General features: G+C 32.6%; 1 protein-coding gene across 1 annotated transcript; it reads right to left on the bottom strand.

Moving 5' to 3' along the window:
• Positions 1–12,644: 12,644 nt before the first annotated feature.
• On the bottom strand, positions 12,645–18,031 carry LOC128558228 (uncharacterized). Its single transcript, XM_053547105.1, has 3 exons — positions 17,725–18,031; positions 16,186–16,272; positions 12,645–14,721 (listed from the first exon to the last, which is right to left on the bottom strand). Exons 1-3 carry the CDS (start codon positions 18,029–18,031, stop codon positions 14,300–14,302), a joined length of 816 nt encoding a protein of 271 aa, XP_053403080.1. The 3' UTR covers positions 12,645–14,299.
• Positions 18,032–21,515: the final 3,484 nt, after the last annotated feature.

Below are 21,515 nucleotides of genomic sequence, written 5' to 3'. Positions count from 1 at the left end.
CAAGCACAGGATTTTCGCAAAAGTAAAATTATTTTACCAATATTTGTTTAGGTATTCAGGTCAATAAAACGATGTTTAAAATTCATTAGCTTACCCTTTAAAGTAAAAAAGATATCTACATTCTTCTAGTGTCCAGTTCGAAGTTTTACTCAGTATATTTCTTTGCTCTTCGCTCGCTCGTGCTAATATTGTTTTTTCGCTTCAAATGATTAAAAAAAATCCGACGAACAACTTACAATTTGGTGTGGTCTTAGCATTTAATTATTTAATTATTTTCACGCAAGAATGATTTCAGAATAAAACTGGTTATAGTTTAACCTTTATTTTGTTATCGAAATATTTTAAAGGAAGCGGTGGTCTATTGGTTAAAGTGTCGGCCGCTCAACCCGGAGATCTTGGGTTCTAGCTCATGACTATGCCTTCACATATGACGTCAGTGCTGGGTTCTCCATGAATTTGAAAGGAGAACTATTCAATTTAGCTTCAAGCTTTCATCATATTCGATCTAAAACAATAATTAAAAACTAGAAATATTTCTTTAAATATACTTATTAAGTTTAAGCAAAACAGTGAGAGTATGGGGTTTCAAAATAAAAAAATAAGCTCCCTGTGCTGTACCCATAAAGTACATTCGACTTCGGAAATTGTTACTGACACTGAACGAAAGAATAGATACATGGAGGTAATGGTGCACTAAAAGTAAACTAGACTCTCTCATGAATTATATCATATACTCACATTTTGTAATGTAAACTGCAAGGTATTTTTTTATGGAGCGCGTGTGTTTCAGGGTGTCCAACTCACATGCCTTTTTGGTATATACAGGGAAAAAAATGCACGATACAGAGGGACGTCTATATAAAACTTCCTTATCACTTGAAGGACTTTGATATGCATGGAGGACACACAAGGAGCAGTGTCTTGCAGAAAATCTCTATAACATTATCGTCTTATTTAGTAGTCAATAGCCTGAACTTACTTTTTATACCAAGTAATTCAGTCCGTACCGAATAATGTGTTCAGACAATAGTCATTTATCTACTTCGAATAACAGTTAACTAAAAGCACAATTCTCCGACCCTGAACAAATAATTTATGCAATTGTCCAGTAAACCATTCATTTAGTTTATATTTAACTGTATCTTCTCTTTCTTCAGACTTTACGCATGCAAAATATGTAAAATGTGTATCACAGTAAATAATATGATATTGACACAATCAAAATCGTGCTAGTCAGTGCTGGTTAGGAACTGTTTCTTTGTCAGACATTTTTGTTGTTGTTTGTTTTGGGTTTGACGCCGTTTTTCAACAGTAATGAAGTTATGTAACGGCGGGCAGTTAACCTAACCAGTGTTCCTGGATTCCCTACCGATACAACCCTGTTCTCCGCAAGTAAATGCTAACTTCTCCAATCAAACTTTGTCAGACTGAGCGTCTCTAGAAGTGTCATATGTACATATAGTTCCTCCACATTACTTCACACATTCAAGCTCGTGTTCGTCAGCGAAAGCTAGAAACTGTTTCTTTGTCAGACTCTGGCGTCCTTAAATGTGCTAGTTTTACATCTAAACCATCCCAATGACTTTACACAATAAAGTTCAGGTTAGAGACATTCCGGTTCATGGATTTGCATTCATGTTAAACAGTGCGTTCTTTGTGGCTGATTTCATAATACTAAATATATAAATGGAACATAAGTGCTCATAATAGCATATCACTTTTGTCATTCAAAATGAGCCGAAATAATTAACAGTAAAATCTTTGCAATATAACAGAATCAAATATTGCAATACATTGATAGTTTTACACATGAAATTAATAAATAGAAACTTAAGAATCATAGAAAGGAACGTGGGAAAGCGCCTGTACATAAAAGATCAAAATGAAAACGTGTGACACCCTTGGCAACGGCTTAAGGGGACTTAATTCTTTTATACGCAATTAAACGTTTGCATACAATGAACTATTTAATATTTTAGTAAGTTGTTTATGTTATAATCTCTCTGTACAGATAAACGGATGTGACATTGACATCAACTTCTTACCGCTGAGACATCATTATTCCCTCAAAATGACCCCACTTTTGCCGTGGGAATCACTTAGATTTACTCTTGTCCGTCCTGTCTACCTTGAGGTGTAGCAAAAATCATTGTTGACGACAGTGTTTTTGTAGGCTTAATTGACTGGGATAGAAGCAACATTTAGAAACACAGAGCTGTCACTACTATATTTTGTTGTGAAATTCACAGTTCATGCCCAAAATAGCTTGTTTTTAGTGCATCAAATAAGGAGAAATCGTAAAAGGCCGACACATAATAACAATGAGTGAAACCTTCTATGGCATTAACTGGAAGATTTATGTTGACTGTGTTATACCCAATGCTCACCTAATGGCTTTTTAGAAGAAAATACTGTACTTTGCATTTCTAACGGGTATGAAGTTTTGACCAAGGTAACTAGGATTGTTTGTGTGAATCAGAGGCTGAGGTCAAGTTACGTAGTCAACAAATAAAGTTTTCCGTGGTTGCATATATAAATCCGTGACCAAATTATCTGTTTTGAGGGTTTGAGGACAGTACAGACAAAGTTATTTTGCGCTTTGGTTGTGCTGGAAGTCCAAAAATCTTGACTAAAGTTATCTAGCATACAAAAAACATCAACATGTATTTATGACAAATCCGTAAACATATTGACGCCGCTAGCCCATGAAATAAAAACTCACAGACCAAAACTTGCTTAAATGTGAGATGTTTTTACATTTTTCATCGCCTATTTATGAAAATATTCCAAAGTATATATTCAAAACATCTTTTACAGACAATAAGTCCGAAGTTGACATTTGATATTTTCACCAATGACAAATATAGGTGAATGATAATACAATATAACGTCTGCGAAAAACATATTATCGTACCATAAATTTCCGATGGTCTGTCTCTCCATTCCCTCATTTAATGCGAACTATTTATGTCTCCTTCTATGACTACAGTCTACATATATATACTCAGTTCCAAAAAAAAGTGTGCACTTTTTAAGTTTAAAATATTTCAAAAAATTCCCCGACGTTTTTGCTTCATTTTTTCATACACTAACTCTCAGGTATAACTCAAAATCTAAAATGCACACCGATTTGTTTACGAATTGATTTAAATTTTGGTACCAAACATTAAAAGTTTTCATGAAAATAACCGAGAAAAAATAACAGAAAACTAAGTGCACACTTTCTTTTGGAACTGAGTGTATGTAAGTGAAAAATCTTGTCTTGTTTTAAAAGTTTCAACTTTCGGCTTCTGGTTGTATTAAATTTGCATTTTGAAATGAACATTTCCGCCAGAATCGAGTTAAAAAGTAAAAAATCATTTACCCTCAATTGTTTTAAAGTTTATCGGATTATGTTGCTGCGAGTCTTTTCAAAATAAAAGAGCGTTGCCTGAAAGAAATGGTAAATAATATTTTTCAGAATTTCGTCCACGGAAAAGAATAGCAGTTCTCGTGACGCCTTAGTGACAGAAGAAAATGATATTATATTTATTACATCAGGTACGCTAGATTTAATGATATTTAAAAATAAAGACCTGTATTGTGGGACTGTATTTTTATCGGAAGGCAAATTACAACTGAACGTATGCGGTCTTTTTTTGAAGTTCTAATCGGATTTTGAAAAGATCGGTAACCCGACATTTTTGTTTAATTTTCCGATACTCATGGAAAGCAAGCTACCCTACTGTAAATAAAAAAATTGAATGCTATTTTTGTGCGTTTATACTTGCAGGAAGTCCCAAAGTGGTTTATACCCGTATAAACGCACAAAAATAACATGTAATTATTGATTAGTTAGCATTTAAGATGTTTGCTGTGAATATATGCCGCAAAGCAGATTCGAGTACAAAATATATGATGAGCTATCTCAAGATTTGTCTGACATTGCATTTGTGAAAAAAGTCAACTTACATGATACTCCAGAACAAGCTTCACCTTATGTATATTTCAAATTCTGATAGTTGACAATCCAAACTATTGTATTAGATTAGGGAAGCGAATATGTTATGAAATGAGCACAACAAGCTTAACAGTAAACAACATTAATGATAATAATGATTATTAATATCATTGTACCAATAGTACATGTTAATATATATATAGTAAAAGGATGACTGTTTATTTAATATACTTAAAATGTTGTACTAGGTATGATTCGAAGATTACTCTCCGTCTCATCGATTCCTCTGATGACAGACTTCTATTTAGGAACAACCCTTAACAAGCACAAATTTGGAAGAGAATTGCGATAGACAGTGTTCTATATTACTCATATTTATGACTCCAAAAAGTATCAGCATATCGTGCTTATATCACAATTATTCAGCAATGTATTTTGTCATATTATAAAATTTCAAATCACACTCCATTCTCCAGCGAGACATTAACAAGACATTGAACACAGTTTGATATAAAACGAAGACTTTCGCGATATTTTATCATAGGCGTACTGATTGTTTGCCATGTTATTTGAGAAACAATCTAGCAAGAATGTACAGAAACGGTAAAATGATTGACAGTTTAGTGCACTTGTTGTTTCATAAAACCAAAAAAAAAGATTGCTTAGCGGCAAGCCATGGAAACCAACTCAGACTACCAAGTGTTAACGGTTCGGGAAGCTTTCAGAGTATATCCCAGCTAGCATCTCTTTTTCCATACAACAAATTCTGCAAATCTTCTAAGATAAAAGTTTGTGATTTTACGGTTATATAATTGACAATAAAGATAGCTGCCTTCCACGACCATACATAACATATAAAAGAAAATGTACGTAGGCCATCGAGCTAAAAACAGAAGAAGACATTACAACATTGAACACTAAGAGATGAAATAAAACAAACGCCGGATACATATAAGATTTGTTCTTCAAGGAACACGGCAAATTTTGAACACATGATGCTGTGCAATACATACCTGTTTTAGTAGTGCACCCGCGATAACAATCTGCAAAGTCCGTCCAATTTTACGATTTCAGTATTCTCAGTTTGTACGCGTTGAGCTACTATGCCAAAAGTAAGCGATAATGAAAAACATGCATGGAATGTTATTACGAGTTCTCCCACTAACTTGTCAAACACGGATGTTTCGACTCGCGAAAATTAATAAACATAATATCATTGGGGATATTAACCAATGGAAAGCTAATACACTAGTAGTTATAGTCCACATATTGGTGCCGGTCATTTCGCAATAAAACGCCAAAAGAATTACGCTATTAAGCGGCCCGATGATCAATTGATTGCTAAAATTATCTAAATCAAATAGCTTTATTTTGCTGACCAGTGGAATGTGGCAAGAGTTTAATATGACTAGATAGCACTTAATATCTCAACAAAAAACGCAAACCTATATATGTTACGTAAGTTAAGTAATGAATATCAATATCTTACAATGGGTCAATATATACTCTACGTTATTATTCCATCAGACAGCGGTTACATTTTCCAATGGAATTAAGACGGGAAAATGAAAACCCGACACTTCTTAGTGCAAAACGGCAAAGCGCATCCACTTTCTACATCTTCTCATACATAAGAGCACCTACAACAAAGCGTATCAATATGACCTATATTAATTACGGCTATTTTTACACTCTGACGTCATGAGGGAAAATTGCTGAACTTATTACCGATAGATCTACTGAAACCCCACTTGTTTTTAATCAGAATTGTCTAAAATATATATATCCTACTTTCATGCAAATTAAAGGCAAAACTCAAGGGGTCAAATAATTTTGCTTTATCAGGTCAGTGACTTGTAAAGCTTGGCGGACTACTTTTTTAATTTTTTCTTAAAACGACGCCATCTTGTTCTTGAGAATAACTGCAAAAAAGACATATCTATGCGATTATTATTATTAACTGGGCTTTTATTAGGTTCGTGAGACCATGGACATGGTACAAATGTTTAGTGTATGCATACCGTATTTGTAATTACTACATAAAAGTTTTTATAACGGAAACGCTTGAGGAAACGGAAAGTGACTCAAGTTGGCATTTGTTCAGGATTTTAGCTTTCTGCAATTCAATCTAGGAAGATGGTGCATCTTGAATGGAGTGTTATTGAATAAAACCATCGAGGATACGGGTTGCCTATTTGTTCTTTCAAGCGGCGTTATGGCGTGTGTATAAGTCACGTCATTCGTTTGCTTGGTGAGGATGGGTAATTCCGGAATGCAACTGAACTTCGGACAAAATTTTACTTGGCAGCAAATCAAAATTATTCAGTAATGTTAAGCAGAATAGAGAGGTCGGGCACAAAGCTAAACAAGGTTAGCGTTTGTTTTTCAGCTCTTATGTTATAATATTTTCGCTGTTCAGCTATTTGTGTATTCAATTGTCCATTCTACTTTTAAACTTCTTGTACAGGCACGCAGCTGCACATAATACTCGTAAAGAAAGAGGGGTGATGCAATATAAATAGATAGATAGATAACGGTTTGACATATTAATTTTCAGATTTCTATGCGAGGTAGTCGAAGGTTTTGATGATGATCATGAGCATTATATTTCATTTCATCGTCAAATCCAGTTGTTCTTCGAAAGTCAACAGGTGTACGACTCCAAAGTAGTCACACTCGTTTTATTACAAAACGCACATTTTTTTTACAAATTGGTATCCCATCAATTGGACCACATTCTATTAGTGTACACTGAAAAACAAAATGTTTACAAGTGCAATAAATACCACTCCAATTAACTGTTTTCCCGTCAATTTGACATTTTCGGAATCGACAATAACTGAGGTATTCCGTAAACCACATGACCGATTTTTGGTTTCCCAACCTTTTCCATGTCAAATTAAATCTTAATTAAGAAAGAAATCAACTGTTGTTTGTAGCCCAAGTTTTTCCTTATAATCGAATAGGAGAGATCGCCCCGACGTCACACATCAACGCCTGTTTATCTGGTGGTGGGCAAAACAAATAATTTTACATTGTTTGTGTATGGGATCAGAATTTTTAATTCTTAATCATGTTAATAACTTTTTCGTTCATTTATGGATTTTTAAAAATCAAAAAGTTTCGAATTGCTTACGATATATTCATATTTTGCAAATATCATTGAAAATGAATTTATAACTGTTTTAAATGACATACGATTTAAATAGCGCCGTAGATGCCCTCAACTTTTAGCAAAAACACTGCAAGTTAATCGTTCATAATTAATCCGTTTTATTTCGAAATAATAATCAAATGATATCAATAAATGCTTATTTTATATCCTTTTCATTGATCAAAAAATTATTGATATCATTTGTGGTTTAAGGTATATGTTCATGTTACGGAGAAAAAAGTTCGAACGTCATCAAATCATAGAAAGAAAGCATTGTTTTACACGAAAATTTAACAGCATATAAAACATTTATATTATTTTACAAAACCATTGTCAATTTATGCATATATTTATTGAATTCCGGAAAGGGAATGCATGAAGGGGTCACACTTCTGGACAGTTCAGCGCCTTTAAATTTCTAATTTTTAAAAAGCTGTTACATGTCTTCGTTTTGATGCATTTGCAACATCGTGCGAGAGTTTAAACTTTACATAAGTAGGTAAAACATCGTTTTTGACAACTGTTTATAGTTATTTCTTTACAAATGGCATTCTTATTTACAGGGGGACAACTCATTTTGAATAATTTTAGTATCCAACTCTGTGGGACAGAACAGTAAAACATGTATTGGACAGATAAGTTGTGTGTCAAGATGCTGTTCATTTACTAAAAAATCTTTTGTTTTGTGATATACTGCTAAACCTTAAGAAAATATAAGCTATTAGAAAAACATCACTGTTAACCAAAAACATGGACGCTCGGCGTCTGCCCATCCGATCTTTTCTTATCAGTTCTATAAATAGATTATACAACGGATTTATATACAAACACGATCTCCCCTATTACATCCCGTTTAACTGGGTCAACAGTATTGTTGTACTTATAAAATAGACTTGCCCGGTTTATATAGGTTGGTCAGAGCTACAGATATGTATTGTATTTTGCCATCGAAATATCCCTATAAAATGCTTCTTCCCCTTCCGTTTGAATCCGTCAATGTTTACAAACACGTTTGTTTATTTTTATGAACTGTAAATCTTAATTGATAAATAAAATCAGCATTTTCTATGAACACATTTTAAACTGTGTATTTGGTGATGTTGATGCAGTCTATTTTTAACTTAGCCTGTATTCTATTTTAATCAAGGATTTTCCAAAAACGGCACTGTGGCAGAGAAACTTCCCAAAATGCAAGATAACATTTCCCAAAATCACACCACAAATGGTTTAATTTTATTTACATTTTAGTTTTATCGGGGGAAGCGGTTGTCGGGTATCGACTTTTTGTCTTACTATAGCGCAAAGTACTGCGTGTTGCGCATTACCAGTCTAATCCGTTACGTTCCGTGTCCCAGATTTTAGATTTTAGTCTGTGCTTCTGGGGAGATAAATTTAATTCATCTTTCTCTGTTTACATCCGGTTGATTATTCTCCCAACAAAATGTCATATGACGGGAAATATTACTGCAAATCAATTAAATGCGAGGTGGTATCAAAAGAAATCAGAGGTCATGGTTCGACTGTGGGGTAAATAAGCGTAAATTCGAGGGTACCGGTAATAATAACACCGAAGACACGGCCTGTGATTAGATTTGTTAAACTCGGAAGTCTAAAAAATAAAGTGCTGTAGTCTAGTCTATAACAGTAAAAATTAAATTTGAGTTTAAAATATTTATTACTGTTTGAATTTTTACACTAACACCATATTTCCATAAATAGCTTTTTTTCCAATCTGGATGGTTATCGCGCAGAAATTTCTCAATTTTAAAGGCCTAGGACTCTTCCCAATTTGCTGGTGAAAAGCTCTTGGAAATAATTTAATGCAATTTTCAGCATTAAATCGTTACATGTGGGTTTAGTATTAAAATTCTTTCGACAAAAACATTTGAATAGTATATTACAATTATATGTAGACATTACTTTTTTGCAATATTCTAACAGTGAACTCGCATTTTATGTGCTAATCTTAAACAATTGATTTTAAAAGAGGACAATACCATAACTAAAAGATCACCATCAGTATATAAAATACCTTATTTAGTTATGGTATCCAGAATTATATGCAAGGCAGACTCAGATCATATTGGTTGTAAAGTTTGAATGTAATAAAAATGATTTTTGAGCCTCATTTTTAGCTCACCTGAGCACAAAGTGCTCAAAGGAGAGCTTTTGTGAACGTCCTGTGTCCGTCGTCGTCGTCGTCAACAATTTGACTGTTAACACTCTACAGGTCACAATTTTGAGCGAATCTCAATGAAACTTGGTCAGAATGTTACCCTCAATAAAAATTTTAAGGAGTACGAGATTGGGTCATCTTGGGTCAAAAACGAGGTCACCATGTCAAATCAAATGAAAAGCTTGTAAACACTCTAGAGGTCACAATTTTTGCCCAATCTTAATGAAACTTGATCAGAATATTAACCTCAATAACATCTTGGACAAGTTCGACATTGGGTCATATGGGGTTATAAACTAGGTCACCAGGCAAAATCAAAGGAAAAGCTTGTTAACACTCTAGAGGTCAAATGTTTGATGAAACTTGGTCAGAATGGAACCCTCAATAAAATCTTGGAGTAGTTTGACATTGGGTCATCTGGGGTCAAAAACTAGGTCACCAGGTCAGATCAAAGGAAAAGCTTGTTTACACTCCAGAGGTCACAATTTGGGACCAGTCTTAATGAAACTTGGCCAGAATGTTACCCTCAATAAAGTCTTGGACGAGTTTGATATTGGGTCATCCTTGGTCAAAAACTAGGTCACCAGGTCAAATTAAAGGAAAAGCTTGTTAACACTGTAGAGGTCACATCTATGGCTGCATCTTCATAACACTTGGTCAGAATGTTAATCTTGATGATCTCAAGCTCCCATTTGAATCTGGGTCATATAGGATAAAAAACTAGGTTACCAGGTAAAATCAAAGGAAAAGCTTGTTAACACACTAGAGGCCACATTTATGACTGTATCTTCATGAAGCTTGACCAGAATGTTAATATTGATGATCTTTAGGTCAAGTTTGAACCTGGGTCATGTCAGGTCAAAAACTGGGTCACCAGGTCAAATCAAAGAAAAGCTAGTTAAGCTAGTTTACACTTTAGAGGCCACATTATGACCATATCTTAATGAAAGTTTGTCAGAATGTTAATCTTGATGATCTTTAGGTCAATAGGTCAGGTGAGCGATGCAGGGCCTTCATGGCCCTCTTGTTTATATTTTCTCTGACTCACTTGATAAATTTAAATTTATATGACAGTAACCTAATATTCTCTATTTATTACATGTTTGACGTTGCAGGAGTGTCATACAGCCATTAAATAAAAACGATACTACACTAGTGTAATTAAGCTTTGACATCGACGTCATTTATAGTATAGGCGACGTCGGTCAAATTGACTTGTTTATATAGCAGAAGAAAGTCGAATTTTCGGTGTTTCGACAAGAAAGGCTAACATGTGATAAAAAGAATTCATCTTACATTTGTGACTATCCACGTTGAATTGATTAAACTCTTTGAATAAAATTGATAAAATGCTCGGCTGTGAATTCAACCCATGGGTAATAAAGTTCTGCTTATGCCGGTGCTAGGGATGGGGGTTGGTGTTTCACATTTTATCATGAAATCTATTTTATATTTGGCATGAATGTCATCCGCAGTCAGACAGGTTCCTATCTCAATATTTGACTTTCATCTAAGAATGTTGCAAAAAACAGCTGAAATGCACCGCCCCATCAGTACTCTCAGTGCTTTGATTGGTACAGTAATTTTGTGGACTTATACCAAACCAGTTTTACGTAAAACAAAATAATTTTCATATTATTGTTAATAGTCTAATTTGCTTATAGCCTTCTTGCTCTAACGCAGTTGATTAACGTTCACAGGTCACGGGAGATGTACCTAAAACGGATTGCAAATCTATCAACAAAATTAAATAATACTTAAGTTATCCTATTTACAAATAAGCAAGTTCTATGTGACAGTGCTATTGAAATATATCAAATATTGATGCCTGGTAAGCTCATATAATTTTGGTATAATTTAAAAGTGTATTGTCTACTGAAAAAGAAAGAAAATATAAATTACATGACAAAAATATGTTAAGAATTTCTATTTTTTTACTTAAGGTTATAGTTATCAATGATGTTCAACAGAAATCCAGTTGTTACAGTGTAAAATTTATCATTTCTCAGTTGAAAAACATGACTGATTCGTGCATATTATTATGGTCTTCTTGTTCAGCAGACACAACTCTTTCAAATGATACCAAAACATGGGATCACAAGGCATTGAAATGCTATCTATTTATGGATCGGATACCTTAAGATGTGCCTGACGAATAATGTTAAGTTTAATAAAAAGCAGTTTGTTGCAATTTTATTTCCTTTACTGGGTTATTCTTACGTTTCGATGAATTTGCTAACGTTATAAAGAGCAGAATCATGTTTTAGTATGTTTAAGCACGACAAAGAGGTTTCAGGCCTGCGGTTTAATTTCACGTGTTTTAATGTATCAAAACATGGTTCTGTTTTCTTGTTATTTCATTACATTTTTCCACAGATTGCCCGAATTGTGACAGAAATACAACTCAATCATTACAACACTTCTTAAACTCGGTCTTTTACACACCCCGTATAATATAGGTATATAGTTTACAAATTACGGAAAACTAAATATAATGCATAATTTGCTTATTTGTAGAGGCCACTTGCTGAGTTAATTTGTTAAAAACTTATTTTCATCACTTTTAAAACGTTCCAGATGTTTTTTTGCTATGCTCTTTGGTCTTCTTTCAGTTCTTTTAGCACCCACCAGGCACTTTCGTTACTCATACCTAGTTTTGCGTGTAAAATCTGATGATATGAAAGTCAGTGTAGCAAGATCGCACACTTTTACAAATCATCTTTCTGTAGTGAAAAGATACCTTTATTTTTATATCACATTATTCAAGTATTCACATGCCTGGGCGTACAAAGTAGTTCTTTTAAATGTTTGTGGTACATATCATGAGCAATTATATATAATCGTCTTCTCAGTGCATATTTAGCTTACAGGCTACATTATATGTAAAATCTTATGTGATTTATAAATAATGAATAAGCACTTTTCTATTATATCTATATCTACAAACTGCGGTCAGCAGGACTAAAATGCTAGCTGGAAATAAACATCATTGAGAGTGCAAAAAACAAAGCGGCAATGAGCATTGCCATTTTCAGAGAGACACTAAAGAAAATAGATCAATCAGTAATTAATATGATTTTCCGCTTATAAGGAAGAGTACAAATAAAAGGTAAAATGTAATAAAACATTTATCACACTTCGTCCTAATGACAACTAAGTCGGGCGGCTGGTCATTATTTTAAAGCCAAATACTATAAAATGAAGACAATATATTTGTTAGTATTCGTTTATTTTATTTATTTATTTGTCTTATTATGTAAAAGTATTAACATACATACAAATATAAAATTCAAGAAAAGTATAATGCCTATCATTATATCTAATTATAAAATATTATTAACTACATAAAGATAATGTCGATTTATCAATTTAGAAATACATCGAAACATTTATACCTAAATTTCAACATCAAATCTAAAGAGTTAGAATCTTATGTAAACAAAACATTTTGACTTTCCCAGTGGCATTAATTGACAGATATTGAAAGTTCATATCCTTTCCATCAGCCAAATTAAAAATTACTCACTGGACTGCTGAGGTCTTAGCTATTGCTTGGAAATCAAAACTACCTTTAATCTAGTGTTTATAGATTTCTGTTTTATAATATTTCCTATAAATTCAAATTTTCGAAATTAAATAACTGTTTGAATTTACCTCAGCAGTTCAAAGAGGAACTTTACTTAATACAGAACCCTGTATACTACGAACAACATGCATTTGACATCGACACTTCAGGCCAGATCAGGTTATTCATTGTTTTATAGCCATAGCATTTAAACTCGCCCATCTGTAAATTTTCAAAAACAGTAGAATTTTAAGTTTAACTGTCTTGAAGTATGGTGCCTCAAAAATTAATTAAGCACTTACTTGTTTTATTTTTCTATGGTAAATCCTTGATATATTGTTTGACAAGACAATCATACCGTTTAAGTGAAAAGAAAGGCTGTTGAAAGGTTCTTGAAGAAATAAAAAATTCTTCTTTACAGAGAAAAAATCTTTAATATTTTTTTTTGTAAAAGGTAACCCAGGAAACGAGTGTATAGCGGACATGTGGTAGAGTTGTCTCCACCGTGAGCATGCTTTTTTTGTCTATATATATAATTATTTTAAAGAGCTTAAATTGTTCGATATCAGAAGAGAATTATCAAACGCAATCGTAAATTGCTTTTCCATCTACTAAAATGGTTATCGCTATTTTGCAATGTTAAAAATGTTTCTCCCTGAACCTATCATCCGTGTCCTCATAATTCGTTTTGTTGACATCATCTTATGCAATAAACCATAATTACTTTGCTGGTCAGTCTAGATGAAATTGCACAATCACATTTTTCTAATATCGTTGGTTTTAATTTTAGAATAGGCATAAATAGGCTTAAAGTCATTTAAAAATCTGGAATTGTCTTCATATTGATGTCTATTGATGTCTATGAAATATTCCTATTACTATTATATGTGATTTTATAAGTGTAAGATTCTTTACCTTGTTGTATTACAGAATCAAACAGCAATGAATTACTGAACATTTCTTTATTTTAAATCAAATTGATTTTAAATGTTTTTTTTTTCGGCTAAAACAAGGTTTGCAAAACTTCTTTCCGTTAGAAATCTCGAACGCATGACATCTTTTATCGAATGTCCGACAAATAATCTCGAGTGCATGACATACTATATCGAGCGCGCAACGTGTTATATCAAGCCAATGATATTTGATATCTAGCGCTCGATATGTTATCTCGTGCGCATGACATACAATCTCGAAAGCTCGAAATAATTTAAAATAAAAGAAATACGTTTGTGCTTCAAACATACAAGCGTAGATATCAGTAACACTGTATGCATTTAAATGCACTGAAATGTTTTCATGGAAACAGATTTTGCTCTCCCTATTTAGCTAAGCGAGCGGGCTTATGTTGATAAAGAAGTATAAGTCAGAAAATTCTCGCATTCATACAATATGATAGTCTGTGGTAGTTTTTTACTGCTACCAAATATAAAGTACATATAACGTTTATCATGTGAGTTTACTCATCTATTTGTAAAGCAGAACTCCACTGAAAGTGTTCATTCTCAAATCGTCTTCGATTAACTTGCGATTAGAACTTGCTGAGGTACATTTTACCCATATCTGTTCTCCTGATTTCACTCTAACTAATGCTCCTACCGAATTACAAGTGTAGTAATCTTTGTCGTAATTTGCTGTTCTTGCAACAACTTGACCTGCCAACACCAAGCCAACGAAACTATATTTTCCGTAATACGTACACACATTGATATTAAAGTGGTAAAGTCCCCCTTCTGGTGCTGTGAAGATACCTGTTGATTCGTCATATCCAGACCCCTCATTTGTTATGGTGCTATCAAATACGATGATCTCATCAGCCACATCAAGGGTTGTATCTGTAACGTGGTGTGCATAAAATGCAACGGAAGACCGTACTTTCTCCTCTGCATCTGAAATTATTTAATCATTTATCGTTAGCAAAGTTGGTGAAGGACGTCAATAAAATCAAGTGATTATAATAGATAGATATTTTTTGTCATACATTCACTTGTTTATCAATTATATCCCTATAACATGATTAAATATTTCATTTCATTACATTTCTATTTCTGTTTTATTATTAATCTAAAGACAAAATCACATCAAATCTTATGTTAACGATTTCATACAGTAATGTGGATGTGTTGTTATGGACAGCTAATTTCTTATTTACTGCGAAAAATATGTTTCATACAAAAGTCATTTTGTTCACTGTTACCTTGTGGTCAGTACTGCTTATGATTTTTATTTGATATTTTCAAGTACTGTAGCGTCCGACATTTTTTGTTTGTTTTCGACGTGGCATAAAAAGGATGTACCAGGTCATATATAAAACGCCGAACGTTTCACTTATAACCAAGAAACAAGTATAAATTCGGGTCGGAAATAGTTTCAACTTTAACAGGATATCAAACTTATATGTGGGTTCTTAAAAGTTCATAAAGTACAGTTCCTCCTTATATGTTTTACATGCATTGCTTAAACATTGCATACCTTTTGATGTTCTGTAGTAAATACGGCATAACAGACTCAGACAAACCGAGTCTGCTATTTTTTATTTGTTTTTTTTCTATGATTCCAAAGGGATCTTCTCATAGGTTTTATTATTGTTTTTCTCAAACAAAACCAAGTTTACAGAAATCAAAGGTCGTACTACATGAAGTGAAACCCCGATTAGGTATTTTGCCAGTTCATTAAAATTTATAACTGGTAAATGTTTTTTTAGAGGAGTTTTAGTCAATTTTGGTTCAGATAAAAACAGAAGATAGGTTCGCTCTGTGTATAATCCACTGAGGCTGAACACAATATCTCAGATCAAGCTACTATTATAAAGTCCAAAATTAACCACTATTTCTTCTTAATAACATCTATTGTATTTGTTACTAAGGCAGGTAGATGATGATGATTAGATTTACAATCTGATTGTGACCCGGATGATCAAAATTTCATACATCACTAAAACCTCAACAAATTCATGAACGTTACCATGTGAATATAAAATTTTGTGGAGAGCGAACAAAACATAAATTTCCTTCTATTTAAAAACTAGTTTTGATATTTCATTTCATAGCTTATCTTTGTTGTTTATTTTCTTGTTTTTTTTTCTTTCCAATATAAAATATTTCATATAAAACATTTACTTAGTATCTACACAACTCATTTTGTTACATTACTTATTTCAGGAGAGGGCCGTCATTAATGTTGGAAAAACTTGTGGTCCAACACATTTGCTATTTACTTAAATTAGCTTCGTCATATGTGTGTTTATTTTAATGTGTTATGTGTACAATATATTGCATGTTCTAGATTTATATTAGCAATAAAATATGATTAAATCAGAATATAATTAACATCATCTGAAAGACAGACATTACCTTGGAGTTCAGTAAGAGCGTTCCTTTGATTCTCCATGTCGTTCGTTAAATTCTTTCGTAGTTCTTCAAACAAATTCTTGAAGAATTCTGTAACAAAGAATTATCAATTATTACCTGAACTAATATCACCATAGAAAGTCTCTACTGTTTCATCCATCTGATTTGTAACATGGTTTTCGTGAAGCCGCATTATCCAGATGTAACAATATATCTTTCTAAAGTTTTTCCGATCTTTCTGAATTTGAAATATCTTTAATTTTGTAAATTTTACGACCAAAAATCTATTGTTCCCAGTGTAAAATCATAATTCTAAAGAAAAGAAAACTTTTAACCTGAGAATATTGCTACCATGCTAACTATGATATCTTTCATGAATTGACCTAAACATCATTGCAAAGAAAAATATGTTCAAACATTTGCAGTCAAGTCGTTTTAGAAAATCAATTCATAACTATTAGATATTAAATTGAAATACTTCAAAATGTTTCTATAACAACCACCGGAGTTCTTAATACATGTATTATGCAACATATCAATGGTATCCTCTTAAATTTAAAGACTAGCCAGGCATGGATAAACAGTAGATACACAAATAACATTTTACTTTTACGTAAATATAACTAAGATACTATAAAAATAATAAGAAACCAAAGAGAAATAATAAAAAAGAAATAACAAGCAAAGAAAAAAGACTAAATTAAAACACTTGCAAAAATGTTGTGTCCAAATAGCTAAATAAGAAGTACTCGATAAAACTGGAGTTTTGAAAATAAATTTTAAACCAAAAAAAAGTTCATATTGCCACCACTTAAGTTATTTTACAAGGTGCATATATGTAATTATATTTCCAGCAAGTATTTAAAATGGAATCAACGAATTTCCTGTTGCTGAAAATAATGCTTACAAACCGGACTGAAAAAATATTGCTTTCCGGTTGACAAATGTATGTCAATCTCAAAAAGGAATCTTATACGACATTTTTTTTATTTTCATAAATTCTTTTAAAGATAAAGCTAATTATAAGAATACAAAGGTCTGTTACATAGAATTAGAATATTATTTGAAAGTGTATGTTTTATAACTTTGTTCCTTGAAATTTTTTTAAGTGTACATTTCCAGCTGATTTTGGGATATTTTCACAAAATGAAGTAACTTGCAAGTTGCAATGTAGCTTTAGAAGTTATACATTTCCAGCTTAACTTAGACAATGGCAGAAAAAATATAAACAATGTTTTTGTTTTCATAACATAATTTTTATTGCCAGTGCAAATCCAGATGCATTTTTTATACTTTATTATGTTATGTATAGAAGATTTAGTAAATTTATTAAGAACAAAAAATCAGATTATAAAGACAGTTTAGTGAAAACTAAGCGCAATATAAATCAGTGTAAAAGGTTGATCCATTACATTACCCGTCTTTGGATTCTCAAAATTCAGACACATAATTTTTGTTCACTTTGTACTTTGTAAGTTATTAAAATAATATACATTAAAAAAAGCTTGTTAAACTCGTGTTCAATGTCATAAAGTACATTACCCTCTTTCTTCTCTGTATCCTTAGCATTTGCAATCATTTCTTCCGTGATATTGTTTCTGAAGTCATCAAATCTATCGATGATGTCGGCATCTTTCTTCTTTATTTCGTTTAAAGTATTCAAGACAGAAAACTGGGTTTTCTTTATTTCACTTTCCATTGTTTCAACCTTAAACTCCGTTCGAACCATTTTTTCCAAAAGTTGTTCTTCGTAAACAAATTTTGAACATACTGGTTCTGCAGCCAAAGAAACATTGACGCCGTTTATTAGAAACAAAAGAACAAACGCATAAGTTGCAGAGTACAACATTTTGTATTAAACTTTAAAAGAACACTATAGAATTAAGTTACTCTCTCAGATACCATAATATTTATGCTTTGCAAAACCACGTGTTCATTAAATGCTCGAACACGAGGGCCACTCAAAAAGTAGTGGTAATGAGTTAGCATAGCTGTTGTCTTTCATATTTTCTTCAGTGACTTCCATCTCTTCTTTATAAAAAGTCTGTTTCTGTGTTTTCCTTTATGTAACAATCGTGTTCAAAATCAGATTCTTACGAAATAAGGGAACGACGGTGTGAAACACGTTTGATAATGGAAGTTTCAATGGTAAACAACTTACAATAAATGGTAAATATTATTATAGTTGTGTAAGAAACTAGGAAAACTAGACATGTTGGTTAGGGTTTTTTTTAGTTAAAATTCGTAAACGTAAACTTATACTTCTATTACTTTTCTTAAAAGAAAACAACCTGTTTATTCTGAGCACAATTTAAAAGCTATGTAAAACTCACTTTTGATTTCCTTTCATTATTTTTCCCCTATTATTTTTAAAAACTAACCTTCACCCAGTTTTACAACATCGTTCTTATTGCACAAAATCCATTTTTATGTTACATTGTTGTAACAGGTCGGAATTTAAAAAGTCCTTTGAACAAAAACATATGATCAAGACAATGTTTTTTTTTCTCAATAATCAGTCATATTAGGATCGACTATAAAACTCATTTTGATGTCATTGACTAAAATAGATAAAGTTTTGAGCAACTCGGATCTGTAACTATTTTCAAGAAATCATTCTTTTAAATTTCCTGATAAAAACAGAGTTTTAATAAAAGAAATCGTTTCATTATAACTTTTTTTATGATTTGTTTTTTGCACTCGGAGGTTCATCCGTCTGTTTGTCAGTCCATCGGTGTCCGTTTTATAACAGCAGAACGCTTCGAAGGGACCTAAGATTTAGTAGGGAGGCTGATCGTGACCTGCAAATGACTCTTAGAATTTTCGAGCTCGGTTGCCCAAAGTTTAAGGTCCCGGCAACCTTTAGCTGAATATCAATTTTAGATCAATGACTGAAAAACGTTTCTGCATAGGCTTCTTAAACTTGGTATGCAGACGGGTAGTGACCCAGGAGATGACCTTTACTGATTATGAGGTCGGTCGCTCAATGGTCGGTTTCCGAACGCTTTGGTGCAAGAATCTCAAAGTTTGTGAGCAATTACGTGTGTCTGCCAGACGATCCCCATTGATTTTGAGATTTGTTGCCCGAAAATCAAATTCATAGTGACTTTCAGTTAAAAATTGGTTTCCTGTCAATACAAACGTATGTTAAAACTTAAGTAAAACATAACGAAAGATATTGTGAACTGATGGTCGCGAAGATCACATGTATAGTTATCATGCATTTTGTAAGATATCAGAATAATAACAATAATTGCGCAAAATTTGTGATGGCGTTTAGTAAAACCAAAAATAAAAAACATTCAGCGAAACCGAACATGTTTGGTCCTGCAGCCCACATTAATGATCCGTTTTAGTTCATACTCATACTAATGATTCTTGTGTCAAGACCTACCAACTTACCTATATATAAATGATCTTAGAACTCATTTGACCATCACCTACAAATTTAAAACGTTAATAAACAACATTTTAGGTCCTACAGCCCACATAAACGACCCGATATAGTTCATAATCACTGTCGAAAAGACCTACAAACTGACCTATATATTATAGATGACCTTGACCTTTATATGATCTTCACCTTTTAACTTAAAACCTGAAGGCATGATTTTGCGTTGTTTAAATGCATCTCCTTGTCATTTTGTCATTTAATGGCGTCTTTTCTATGAGAACTGTGTTCAGTGCTGTCGAGACTATTAAAATGTCGTATCACATGAAGAAGACATAAATAAAAAACGTTGTTACGGATTTGATGAATCAAACAGACGTAGTAAGTAAGTCAAAATCAGCGTTAAAATCAAAATCTGACTTCCTAACCGTTTATTCCCTCAATACGTATTGAATGAGACAATACGTGAACTTCATACTTGGATGAAAAATGTTATTCCATCTATTGACAGAACACAAATGTGCAGCTGAAAAACTCGTACTTTTTTATCCTAACTCTCAGTAAAATGAAACAGCCGGGCGAGAATCCAAATCAAGTTACAAATGGCAAAAGAGCACCTACTGAGAGAAGCTACACAACTTATGTACACCAGGAATAGCCAGTACTTTTTGAGAATCCTCTGACGTCAAACTTGCTATAATCATGTACATAACGTGCAACTAAGAATAAAATAGTTTGAGAGCTTCTTATTTCTAACTGTATAATACTCATTATAAGAACAGTTGTTAGTATTTGCCTTCAATTTACTTTCAAGTAGAATGCTTTCATTCAAACAAACTATTTAGGAGACACTTAGAAACTTTAGAAACTTGGCGATTTTAATTGCAAACAATTATCATATACTTGATTACAGTGGGCATTTTTATGTAGTTTCAAGTTTTTTTAACAGAGGAATTAGTTAGCTGCTTTGAGTAATTTGAAAACGCCTATAGATTAACGTTAGTATATGCCATTCTTATAGTCAAAACAGATGGGTTTTAACATCAGAAATGAAGTTGATTTAAGTTGGTATTTTACTATCAAAGCACAGCTGAAATTATGATTATTTGTTTACGTCATTGAACAACTGCATCTGTTCTTGAAAATGAATATTATCTTAAACTTCAAAAGATTGCGTATTTAACTTTTCGTATGTTTACGATTTTCAGAAATAAAATAGTATTTTTCTAGATTTCATGAACTTTTGGTCCTATGGACAGGGCTTGGTTCGTATTTGGCCTGGGGATTTCTTGCTAATGCTACATGTGAAATATATATCTCATCCGCTTTGGCAGAGAAAACTATATCGGAACTAACATATTTTCAGTAATGTATATACAAAAGTATCTTTGCGTGAGCTTAAACAGTCTGATCAAAAGCGAGACATAATAATATAATTATTCACCTTTTAGAAACAAACGTATATTACATTAATCTAAAACTTATTTAAATAGTAATAGTCCGCGGACGTTGAAATTATGCAGCGACGGAAAGCGTAATATAACATAGTTAGTGCAGTAGAACGGACGTCAAACTACTCTTACAAATTATAACCCTCTTCTGTGTTGTTTTGCGTTTATTTTTGAATACAGTACAATACCATAGACATCACTATACATGACCTTAATCAAATTAAAAAAATTAAAATATTGTACCTTTAGTTTTTAGAGCACATATGTGTTTTTGACGTTTTATTTTAAAAATTTTACCTAGTTATATGTAAACACGAGTCGCGTTTAGAAATATACAAAGTTTTTTAACATGCATTTGTGAGAAGGAAGACCATATGGTGTGGCTGTTCTGTTGTATCTTAATCGAAGTGAGTGCTTAGTCATCTGACGTTGATTACAAGCATTTCTACGTCACAAACCCTGACAATTTTTATGTACATATGTATTGATTA

Source organism: Mercenaria mercenaria, chromosome 7 (assembly GCF_021730395.1).
Source record: "Mercenaria mercenaria strain notata chromosome 7, MADL_Memer_1, whole genome shotgun sequence".
NCBI lineage: Eukaryota > Metazoa > Mollusca > Bivalvia > Venerida > Veneridae > Mercenaria > Mercenaria mercenaria.
This window is presented reverse-complemented; position numbering and strand designations above follow the sequence as displayed.

Bases quoted from the DNA above. Each gene is read 5' to 3' on its own strand.
- LOC128558228 (XM_053547105.1), bottom strand. From the start codon at position 18,031: ATGTTGTACTCTGCAACTTATGCGTTTGTTCTTTTGTTTCTAATAAAC. The intron at 16,273-17,724 runs GTAATGTACTTT...TCTTTGTTACAG, and splicing joins GGATACAGAGAAGAAAGAGG to AATTCTTCAAGAATTTGTTT. The intron at 14,722-16,185 runs GTAATGTCTGTC...AAATAATTTCAG, and splicing joins CGCTCTTACTGAACTCCAAG to ATGCAGAGGAGAAAGTACGG.